The following is a 12298-nucleotide window of genomic DNA, read 5'->3' on the forward strand; positions in this document are numbered from 1 at the left end:
CCAGGGCCTCTAAGCCTTCAGTTTCTTCCTCTCCAGACGTCCCCAACAGTACCCTTCCACTGCCACTCATTCGTTTGGCTGAACTGGTCCTCTCCCTTAACAATTTCTCCTTTGAATCCTCCCACTTCCTCCAGATGAAAGGGGTATCCGTGGGCATCCGCATGGGCCCCAGCTATGCCTGTCTCTTTGTCAGCTACGTGGACAGACTATCTTCTGCAATTACACCAGCACCACTCCCCACCTCATCCTCCACTACATTGATGACTGCATCGGTGCCACCTCATGCTCCTGCGAGGAGGTTGAGCAGTTCATCAATTTCACCAACAACTTCCACCCAGACTTTAAATTTACCTGGACCATCTCTGACACCTCTGTCCCCTTCCTGGACCTCTCCATCTCCATCAATGATGACCGACTCAACACTGACATTTTTTACAAACCACCAACTCCCACAGCTACCTGGATTACACCTCTTCCCATCCTACCTCCTGCAAAAATGCTATCCCGTATTCCCAACTACCCCGATTCCACCATATTTGCTCCCAGGAGGACCAGTTCCACCACAGAATACACCAGATAGCCTCCTTCTTTAAAGGCCGCAATTTCCCCTCCCATGTGGTTGAAGATGCCCTCCACGTCCCACACCACCGCCCTCAAACCCCACCCCTCCAACCACAACAAGGACAGAACCCCACCCCGGTCCTCACCTTCCACCCCACCAACCTCCATATAAACCGCATCATCCGCTGACATTACCTACAAATGGACCCCATCACCAGGGATATATTCCCCCACCCTCCCCTCTTGGCACCTTCCCCTGCCACAGCAAGAATTGCAAAATCTGCACCCACACCTTCCCCCTCACCTCTATCCAAGGCCCCAAAAGAGCCTTCCACATCTATCAAAGTTTCACCTGCACATCCATTAATGTCAAAGACTGGACGCCTTCTCGCAGAGCGCATTCAGGGAACAGCTCCGGGACACCCGCACCAATCAACCCCACCACCCCGTGGCCAAACATTTTAACTCTCCCTCCCACTCTGCCGATGACATGCAGGTCCTGGACCTCCTCCACCGTCGCTCTCTCACCACCCGATGCCTGGAGGAAGAACTCATCTTACGCCTCGGAACACTTCAACTCCAGGGCATCAATGTAGACTTCACCAGTTCGCTCATTTCCCCTCCCCCCAACTTACCCCAGCTCCAACCTGCCAGCTCAGCACCATCCTCATGACCTGTCCTACGCGCCAATCTTCCTTCCCACATCCGCTCCACCCTCCTCTCCGATCTATCACCTTTGTGCCCACCTCTAACCACCTATTGCACTCTTAGCTACCTTCTCCCAAGACCCACACCCCTCCCATTTATCTCTCCACCCTGGAGGCTCCCTGCCTCATTTCCTAATGAAGGGCTTTTGCCTGAAATGTCGATTTTCCTGCTCCTCAGATGCTGCCTGACCTGTTGTGCTTTCCAGCACCACTCTAATCTTGACATTGAGTATGATGGGGCAGGATGTGGGTTTGAAGTCCCAATCAGGCGTGAGGAGTAGAAAAAGTTCCTGGCCAGTGTAGTTTTGTAATGTGGTGGGGAAAGTGGGTGTGTGTGAAGGTAGGACAGGGGATTTGGGTCCAGAGTAGAGTAGAGGCAGATGTGGAGTTGGGGTGAGTGGCAGTATCACCGTGATATTGGGAGAATGGAAGGAGGTGGATCGGATCTGGCCCATAGTGGGGGTAGGGGTGTGGGGTTGGGTGGGGATAGTTTAACTAGATCAAGGGAAGGGAAGATTTCAGCTCCTGAGGAAGTGAGATGTGTATCGGGGTAAGAGGGTGGGGGTGTAGGGTCTGGCAAAGGTGTAGTTGGATGTTGTGAGATAAACATAAGTTCAGTTGGTATTTTGGAGTTAGACTTTGCATTTAGTAGCATAACTTTTTGTCTGTAAGTATTTGTTTAATTTTATGAAAACCTCTGCATTATTCAATTTAAATGGAATCTTTCCGAGGTTTCCAAGGGTAGATGAATTGCAATTGGTTTCCAGGCATTTTCTGCAGTTTTCTAGGAGGGTTTTTCACAGCTCTTCAACACACAACTCCAACCCACACTAGGGTACCAACAATCTGGCCATATGAATATCTCGCCTAATTAAGATTCTTCGTGGGATTGACAGGGTCAGTACTTAGAACTTGTTTCCATTGTGAGTCTGTCTAGACATGTCCTCAGAGTAAGAGAATTTGCGTCCAACTCCTTTGAGGGACGTGTCATACAGCTGCATGAGAGCTATTAAGAAGGTACCTCTGTAAGATATGATGAGAGGGATATTTTTCTCAGGAGAATGAGTCTGAAATCTTTACTACAGAGAGATGCAGAGGCTGAAAATTTGAGGCTAAGGTCGACATTCCTAATCAGTAAAGCAACCAAGGGTGGCACGGTGGCTCAGTGATTAGCACTGCTGCCTCACAGCACCAGGGTCCCAGGTTCGATTCCAGCCTCGGACAACTGTCTGTGTGGAGTTTGCACATTCTCTCCGTGTCTGCGTGGGTTTTCTCCAGGTGCTCCGGTTTCCTCCCACAGTTCAAAGATGTGCAGCTCAGGTGAATTGGCCACGCTAAATTGCCCATAGTGTTAGGTGCATTAGGGAAATGGGTCAGGGTGGGTTACTCTTCGGAGTGTCGGTGTGGACTGGTTGGGCTGAAGCTCCTGTTTCCACACTGTAGGGAATCTAATGTAATCTAATTGTTATGAGGAAAAATGGAATGAATAGCAGAGCCAGATTCAATGGGCCAAATGGCCTCCTGCATCTACATCTTATAGTTTGCTCATTATTCTATGAAAATAGCAACTGATTGTCTTTCAGTTACTGCAATTATATTTTTAAAATGTACGTATCCACTTCTTATGTTGAAATTCTTTCTTCTGATTGTCAACTTTTCTGATACCCATGCTTATAATGGAAATTAAATAAAAATATTCAGTGGATTTGCAACAAGAACCACACTACACTTTTTGTGCACGCACACCACAAAGTTAACCTTTGCACTATATGGTATCATCCATTTGATCAATGAGATAAAGATTAATATGATGAGCATAACATTTAAATTTAACATTTGAATAAATCTCTGTGGCATTAGCTCACACCCTAAAGTCACATAGCCATTTTATCATTTATAGCCAAGATTTTTACAACAGTTGCTGATTTTCTTCTTGAACTAGCAATGATTTTGTTGCTCACTAAGCCAGTTTGCCTCCCATCTCTTTAACTTAATCACATCACTAATCTGCTGCAGTTAGGAGTCAAAGTAAACTAGGTTATGCTTGGGAATAAGCATCTGCTTATAAGAGAACAGCAAAGAAGCTATAATTGAAAAATGTCGGTCTTTAAGCCTAAATGGTTAATGTTATGAAATTATTTTTGTTCTGAGAGGCCTTAAGTTTATAAATGGAAATTTTTAAGTTATTGCCATGACAAACATATTTCTCCCGCCTCTCAGGTTCTACAAATAGTAGAATTCATTGTGATGTATTGCAAAGAGCTTTTTTCTTTGGTGTATAAAATCAACAGCAATCTTACATTTGTAGTGCTTGTTGAATCAAATCAGAAGGGAGAGCGAATTTGAGTCACCTGATGAGGCACATGACTAATCCTTTGACTCTGAAGCCATGGACCTATAACTTACATGTGGCTCAGCTGTTCCTGTGTAGTAATGTCATATAATTGTTAAATGATGCAGCTGAGAAATATGTAACTTGGTCATCTGTGCCTGTACTAGATCTTTTGTTTGTCCTCCTATGCAGCCCCTTCCATGAAATCCCTTTCTTTTGTTATTTAATTTGCTTTTAAAAGTTACTGTTGAACCTGTATCACTCTTTGAGGCAGTGCATTTCAGATCACATGTTGTTGCATTGTTCTACAATCTTTCATATAGTGAGGCTCCATGTTTTAAAACAGTCATTATGCATTTTAGTTAGTTGAATGTCAAAATTTCAAATGTAAGGTACAATTGCTTTTTGATAAGTTAGCCCCAGGATTGTGGGAATGGACATGGATGGAGGCAGTATAGCAGCAAGAAGATTCCCAACTGTAGCTGTGCTACTGAGAAAGCTCCTCAGCAGCAGACGCGGCAGGTCAATCCCTGATGACAGGCAGCCAATTTATGTCATAAAAGCCCATTTATGTCATAAAAGCCCAAGTTGAGTATAGTGTCTCCACCTTCTTCCCCCCCCCCCCAAATGTTTACTCTCTTGAGACTTGAATAACTCTAAAATAGTTAAAGCTAGCATCAGGTTGTGTTCTTCATAAGTTTGAAGAGAAATCTCTAAAGAAAGACACTTGAGTGGAAGTGTGGAAAACAGATAAGAGATGAAGGGAAAATTGAGTCTACTGATGTCATAGAGAGAGTACAGAGAGCATGTCCAGAGTGGGGAAAATAGTCATAGAATAGAAATAATTAAAGAAGAAAACCACTCGCTAAATGGAAACTTTCTAGAGTAGACTGAGCACAGTCATAGGGTTATATGGCATTTCAGACAATTAATCTCTACTTCAGTAAATAACAGGAAATAAGTTTCATTAATGCAAACTAAAATTGAAAGGAATAAGTCCAGCTACCATTAAAATAACCAACAGAGGAATACCACTGGCTAATCCAATAATTTCAACAACAATAATTTCCTGACTCAGAAATTGTTCTGTTGCAATGCTAGCTATTGTGCTGTTGGAGGAGTTGGTCACGACATTACAGGTACATTTCATGGGCCACAACGATGTAAAACAAAAATAGATATCCAAGGAAGATTTAGGAAAGTATATCTTGACTGTTTGTATAAAATGTTTACATCAGTATGACCGGTTTGACGTTCTCCAGAATCTGAGGAGAGCTGGCACATTTGGTTGTGATAACTTTGAAGTTAGTTTGAAGTGCCAAAAGAAATTTAAGAATTCAGTATGATGAAGTTGCTGAGAGCTTATTACCCAACAAGATCCCAAGAAAGTCAATTCCTGATAGCAGTAACAATTACTGCAGTAGTCAATTATCTACCTTTCTGCGAGGACAAAGAAATGATGGATGCTGTAAGAAGATGAGATTGATGCCTATTCAGCTGAATGCGTTCTTTTTATTCTTCAAATTTCTTTTGATCCCATGTTACTGTGTTATTTGCAAAAGATTAATTAGTTTATTAAATCTACTAAATAGCACTTAGACTTTTCTTGGTGAGAAAACAGATGAAATATTATTCAATTTCAATCATTTCGCAAGAAAGTTTGAATATTAACAAAGCAGACGAAAATCTTCCATTTACGCAGCCTTTCACAACCTTCAATATTCTGAAAGCCTTTGCAGCCAATCCATTACAGCAGAGTCATTTGTAATATTGGAAAAGTGGCAGGCCATGGGCACAATAAGCACTCTGATAATAACTAGATAATCAGTTTGTGATGTTGAGGGCTATTTATTAACCAGAATGCCAGGGAGAACGCCTGTGTTTTTCTTCAGTTGTCAATCCCATAATCACAGAACAGTTTACATACACCTAAGAGAGCAGATGAGGCCTTGGTTTCACTGCCACAGCATAGGTTTTTGTACCCAAATCTTTGTATGGAAATTGAAAACAGCCATACACTGCACTTTAGAAAATGCAAGTGTATTCCATCTCTGCATGTTTTTGTAAAATAAAAGAGGAATTCTTAGCCTTTTAGGTGACACTTATTTTTGTTGTTTCATTATATAAGCATCTGTGCAAATTTCTGACACAGTACCCATCAACTTTTTTCACCCTACAATATAAGAATTTTATTGTTTGGCACACAGATATGGTAGTATTGGACTAACCATTCTAGTTTGTTATGACATTCAGTTTTATGCTCCAAAATGTCTTGAATTTGGCCAATGATGTGTTCAGTAATCCTTGTTCAGGTGGAATATTTCAGGTATTATCCTTCTTAATCTGGGCTGTCAGATTTTCTCTGTGTATTTTAGAGGAACAAAATCCGACAGGGCAAAATAACAATACTATTGCGGTAAGTTTGTATATATGATGTGTAAAAGACATTATTCAGGATTTTTTTCTGCTTGCCACACCTGACCTGGTTAGTAAGAGAAAAGCCATGACACTGACCTGGTTGACACAACCATTTGACCAGAAAGAATGTTGGCCTCTCTCTCTTTCCAGTAGGAAGGTTAGTGGTCCCACTTTAAATGTGGATAATATCTCACCAAGATGTTTTGAAACTATGGACAAGCTGTGACTGTATTATTTACTTTAACAGCATTCTGAGACAGCTGCAAAATGGGCTTTCATTTTGATTACATGTCTCCATTCTTGTACATATAATTTCATCTAACTTGTCAAAAAAGCACATCTTCAAAGCTTTGTTTCAGATTTTATTTCTTTAATATTTAGATGTAGTTTACATTTTAATATTTAAACTAACTACATTCACAATTTACAAAGAATTGAGTAGCTTCAATTGCATAATTATTTAATTATTAAAAGTTGCTTAATTATTAAATCTAATTAAAGTATTCACTGTGCTGCAGTCTGTCTCCTGAATGCCAGCACCTTAAGTTCGACTCATTTTTTCACCTTCCCTCTCTCTTCTTACAGTTTATAATAGCATGGGAAGATAACAACTCTTCTCAATATGATGAATCTTCTCAATAAATTTTAACTAGTTTATTGCAACTTCTTTCAAGGTTAATACTTTAAAATCTGAATATGGGTGTTGCTGATTTTTAAAGACCTATTTATAATAGAGGTGCCAGTTTTCATTTGTTCCGAGCCTGCCCATCACACATTGAAAGTGTTTGAGTTTAAAACAGCAGTGGTTATTACTTCACTTGTAGCTTGATATAATACCTCTTACCATTTGACCTTTGATTTGGCTGAGGTAGCAAAGTGAAAAATTCACATTGAATTAATTTAAACATGTTGATACCTGAAGTACAAATTTGAAAGTAAAGTGAGATACTGTTCAATTTGGGTAAATATTTTTAAGCCATAAACTGAGATTGGTTAGAAAGTGTCCCAGCTGGTGTAATAACAGTTATGATTTATTTCTTCATCCATAACTCGGGAGTCACAAATGCAAAATGGTGCAACCACATCCAGAAGTCTTTCTGATATCTATTCCCTTTGGAAATACTGTCATTAGTATTTTGAATGCTGTTATCATTCCACATTCTTCCACAAACACCTTTCAGATATACATTTCTACAGTCTAGTATGGATAAGGATAGCCATTTTCAGGTCTCACTGCAAGGATCTGTTATAGTGAAGAGGACGCATTGCATTTCTACAACTATTTCTGTGTAACAAGAAAGTGGTATACTTTATAAGAGAGACTGATCATAAGTCTCATTCCTTCAGGATCCTTAGTTACTCGGCAGATATGCCGATGACACTGAGTCAGTATTAACCCTTTCAAGACCCATATGCAACAGTTACTAGTGGACGTTCTTGTAGTTTATGACGATGGTGATATGACAATGCCAGTGTATCTGTTTTGAATGTATCAGTAACACAAATATTTGCTTCTTTAAAAAAAGGAAGCATTGAAAGAAAACATTAAGAAGAGGGAAACTGAAGAAAAGATCAAAAGAGCAAAGCTGGCTAAAGAGAAAGCAGAGAGGGAGAAGTTGGAACGGCAGCAAAAGAAGAAACAGTTGATTGATATGAACAAAGGTAAGGCTTTGGCATTGAAAATAAATTTATTTCTCACAAGTGATTGTTGAAGCAGAAGTATCAGGAATAGCAGCTGTTTCTTGGGGAAACCTCTCGGTCTGTGGCACTCTCATTGCTGGAATTCTGCCTTATTCCTATCTAATCAGTTGCTGATTCTATGTGCTAGGTATACCAGTGATGTGCTCATTGTCGTTGCGATTCAATTTCTGAGATGCTCCAATCTTCTGTGATAGAATAGTGCAGAGGTCAGTGAGGAGCAGAAATGGATGGCGAGGGAACCACTGACCAGAAAGAAGTATTTTCCTTCAGGCTTTAGGGCTTTCTTGAAAAAAAATTGCACTATATGGGCACCAAATCATGCTAAATGGTATAAATGTAGAAGTTTGTGGGGCTTGTGACAGAGTGTCTTGCTGCAACAAATCATTTGCCTGAATAATTGACAGAAAATTGTGAAAACAGCAAATCCAATCATTGTTTCTCATTGTGAAACTCTACTTGACTTATTGTTTTCCTAACATCAGTTGGCAGGAATCACAACCATGTAGAAATGAGTCCCAGATTCCATGAGTCTTCTATACACTCAACAAAGCTCTCAATGTAGCTTCAAGCAAAATATGAGGTTATTTATATAATGCATAGTAATGGTTTGTGCCAAATATTATAAAAATGTTTCTCTTCTAGACGAATACTCAAATACATATGTATTCTATGCACAATATTTTGTTCATCTTTTTAAATTCCATCTATCCCTATACTTCCAAATAAAATCAGCATGAGGTATGACAAATTCTAATGAAATTATGCACTGATGTATGAATGCTAATTGTCTACAAAGTTTACTGATCATAAAATTTTCAGCGTAATAAAATGAGAGCAGAGATTTTGTTCCAACCGTTTACATAAAACTAGTGTCAATTCCATTGTCAGCTTCTCCTTGATTCAAGGATAATAGCTAATCAGATTCAATGTTTCTGTCATCAGTCTTGATGTGACTAAGCAGGTCAATTTTTGACTGCCTCATCATTAACCTATTAGGACTTGAAGCTTAGTGCAGCTTAATGGACAAATAGCTATTCTGAGCCATTCGTAGCAGGCTCCTTCCACAATCAAAACCAACGTTCCCATGCATTAAGGAAAGCACCAAAGTGTCTTTGTGGCATTTTCTTTGTCTTCCATTGGTCTGTTGTCCATTTGAGAGTTGAGAGAAGAGAATCTGGTACAGGAGACAATTTTTAGCCATGTGGATACAATGCCGAGTCCATTGAGATTATTTGTTCTCAATGATATTGTGTCTGGTTTGAAGAAGGAGACTAGCATTTGACAGGCTTATGGAGTATGGGGGATCCAGTGAAGGTCTTACTGATGGAATTTCTCTCATCTTCATATGTGTCGCTGATACACAGTCCAGGACTTGGTGCTCAGCAACTGCTCAATACACTCAGACTTGTGGAGTTCTTGCTTGTCAAGCATTCACTGCTGTGGCTTATCAAGATTGACCCTGTGCAGCTGGGGTTATATCTGGTGTCCTTTGAGAGAGGTACAAGAAGTACTCTAGAGTCTCACCCTCAACGTGCACGGGATATGCAATATGTGCCTGAGCAGCTGTGGGTTGATTGGAATTTTGAGAATGCTCACAGAGAAGCTAAGTTTCTTGTATTCAGAACTGAAGATATAGAGAATGGCTTGCAATTCTGATGCAGATTGAGCAATGAACCTGCTGTCAAATGCAAACTGTAGATTACAGATATCTGTCGCCTGTGTGTAGATTCTACACAGGGACTTTTGGGTTCACAGCCTGAAATCCATTTTTTATCCTCAATCACCTCAAAACCTGTCAATTTGACCCTCTTTGAATCTGGAATGTGACTGAATTCAATTTGGGTACCTTGGGGCTCCATCATTCTCTACATAATCTTAAATGGCTAGTGGTCAGGATTCAGTGACATGTCAAATGACTGAGATCACCTTATTGCTACATCCCTTCTACTTCTGCAACCACTGAGTTGTAGGTCTTCATTTTTCTGGTCGATTGTTGAACCATAAATTGTCTAGCACCTTTCCCTGACCTTGTTGCCTGGATGGCTCAACCAGGTACAAGGACATCCTGACCGCATGGTTTAAGAGATCGTTGGAGTACACAAGTTTTTCCACCACGTCAAGGTGCTGATTTACAGAATTCTTCACAGCACGTTTCCACATTCTGTAGACTTTTCTTCAAATAAATGCCTTGATTTAATTCAACTTATTGTTTTCCCTTTCCTGAAGTAATGACTTCTTGTACAAATGATCTTTCCTCAGTGTAAAAACCTTGTGTCAGTCATTTATTCTACTCCAAATAGATAATTGTTTAAATCTGATCTTGCACCTATTTCCATGTTGGAAAGAGATCATCAAGAAGTTTAAATTTTATTTCCCCTATGGACATTAGTTCCTTCACCACATCTCCACAACATCATTAGAGGCGCACTTTTCACTGATTCTTATCATCATGGCATATTTCAAACACGAAAACCTTGTCAGCATCATATTTAAACTATGCTTTGTCAGACCTCACTGTTTCACTACTTTAGACTGATGATAATGTTTTGATATGGATTGTGACCAAATCATAGATGCAGGGGTGAGGCAGTGGTGTTGAGAAGAGATTAGTGGTGCACGGAGATTGTGGGATGTTTAATTAAATGCTAATTTCCATATTCGAGAACAGAAATAGGTTTACTGTGGCGTGGCAGCTAAATCTATGGTTCATATACTACACAATTAGGCTGTTTCATTTTCTCTCATTTTATATTCTGATTCCATTTCACAACTAAGTGTTCTAGTTAAAGCTTGCATACATACTGGCATCTCCTACAGAGAAAGTTATTTTCTGAAATATAATTAAGGCATTTGTTCAAGCTTGTGGAAAAAGAAGTTCAAATTTCAGCAGTTGTGTAGTTAGAGTTTTGAAGATATTTCCTCCACCCTCACCACCATTAGTAAGTATGAGGAATTTATGCTTTTTTTTACTATTAAGATCGATGCTATCTAATGACCAGACTAAACTTCCACTGGGATTACCCCTAACCTAACCTGATACTCCTCATTCTCCTGTTCTTTCCAAACTGTACTCATACCCTTTCTGTGTTCATTTTGTCCTGAAGAACATCTCCTCCATTTATACTTTATTCCCATTTAACTGCAGATGAACCAACTTTTGTTCGTAGTTTCCAGGTTGGCTGATAGTTTTCTCTTCAAGTACTCTTCCTAGTGCAGGAAGTGAGACAAAATGGTGGCACAGTGGTTAGCACTGCTGCCTCACAGCACCAGGGACTAGGTTAAATTCCACCCTCAGGCAACTGTGCAGAGTTTGCACATTCTCCCCGTGTCTGCATGCGTTTTATGCCACAATCCAAAGATGTGCAGATTAGGTGGTTTGGTCGTGCTAAATTGCCGATAGTGTCCTGGGACGTGCAGGATAGTGGATTCGGCATGGGGAAATGCAGGTTTACAGGGATAGGGAAGTGGGGGGGGGGGGGGGGTGGGGGGGGGGGGGGGGTGTAGACCGGATGGACCGAATAGCCTGCTTTCACGCTGTAGGGATTCTATGATTCAATATCATCTCTCCCATAATTAACCCCTTACTCAAAAAAAATTCACCCAAGCACATTTGTAAACCAATGCCCAAATTCTAACCACCCTTTCTTTTCATAAGCCCTTGAACATCTCAAAATCAGGATTCAAGAGGCTAGATTTAAATTTCTCTATTTTTGGTGATTGTGCACTCAGCTGCTGAAGTCATACACTTTGTAATTCTCTCCCGAAGTAGAACTATCTCTCATTCTTCCTTTATGGTGTTCTTTTACAATTTCCTCTTTGTTTGAGATTTTTGTTATCTGCCCCAATGTCAGCTCATGTGGCTCTGGCTTTATAACATGCTGTGAAGCACTTTGGTATGCAATACAGCCTCAAAACTGCTATATAAATGCAAGTTGTTTGAAGAAATAATACAGGGAAAAAAAATCTATTTTGGTGCATTTGGTTTATACTGGAGTCTTTGGCAGAAGGACTTCAAAAAAAAACTTGTTTTATTGCATTCTATTGTAGAATGATTGATTCCACAATTTTACAAATTGGAAAAGGTTTACAGGCTTAAATACTGTGAAAACAATAAAGCAGTCATCCTATTTAATCAATGCTGGTAAAATGAAGATGTCAGATAAGTCAAATTGAAAGCAGTTTGTTAATTCATCCTTTATGGTTCAGAATATGTTGCTGAAAGGCTAAAAATATTCTTTATTGCGGTATAGTGAAATTCAGGATTTTATGATGTACCATGTCATTGAATAAGCACCTAGTGAAAGGTGACCAGTCACTTCATATTCTTAGTAACTTTATGATCCTCCTCTCTCAAACCTATTATCCAAATGGACTTAAATTGTTTGTGTTACAACAACAAAGTAGAGGCATAAAAGGCTTTAAGTCAAAATTGTATTAAAGGAAGAATCTGGAGGATCCTTTATTTAATAATTAGGGTGTTTTAATACACACCATCTTTTACTGCTATCTAAACTAAATAGCAGTTCATTGTGTACAATGACTGATGCCCTCCTCTTTTTATTATTTTCAACAAACAACT

At 39.8% G+C, this 12298-nt stretch overlaps 1 protein-coding gene across 5 annotated transcripts in view; it reads left to right on the plus strand.

Annotated features, from left to right (window-relative positions):
- diaph2 (diaphanous-related formin 2) overlaps positions 1-12298 on the plus strand; it is a 780284-nt gene that overhangs the window by 614915 nt on the left and 153071 nt on the right. For all 5 annotated transcript variants that reach the window (XR_011964075.1, XM_072594677.1, XM_072594675.1 and 2 more), the window contains one exon: positions 7545-7680. Coding sequence is in view for 4 of the 5 variants with exons in the window: in XM_072594677.1 (XP_072450778.1) it covers positions 7545-7680 (136 nt within the window). In the remaining variant the exon portion in view is untranslated. The remainder of the gene's footprint in view (positions 1-7544; positions 7681-12298) is intronic.

Source organism: Chiloscyllium punctatum, chromosome 25, assembly GCF_047496795.1.
Source record: "Chiloscyllium punctatum isolate Juve2018m chromosome 25, sChiPun1.3, whole genome shotgun sequence".
NCBI lineage: Eukaryota > Metazoa > Chordata > Chondrichthyes > Orectolobiformes > Hemiscylliidae > Chiloscyllium > Chiloscyllium punctatum.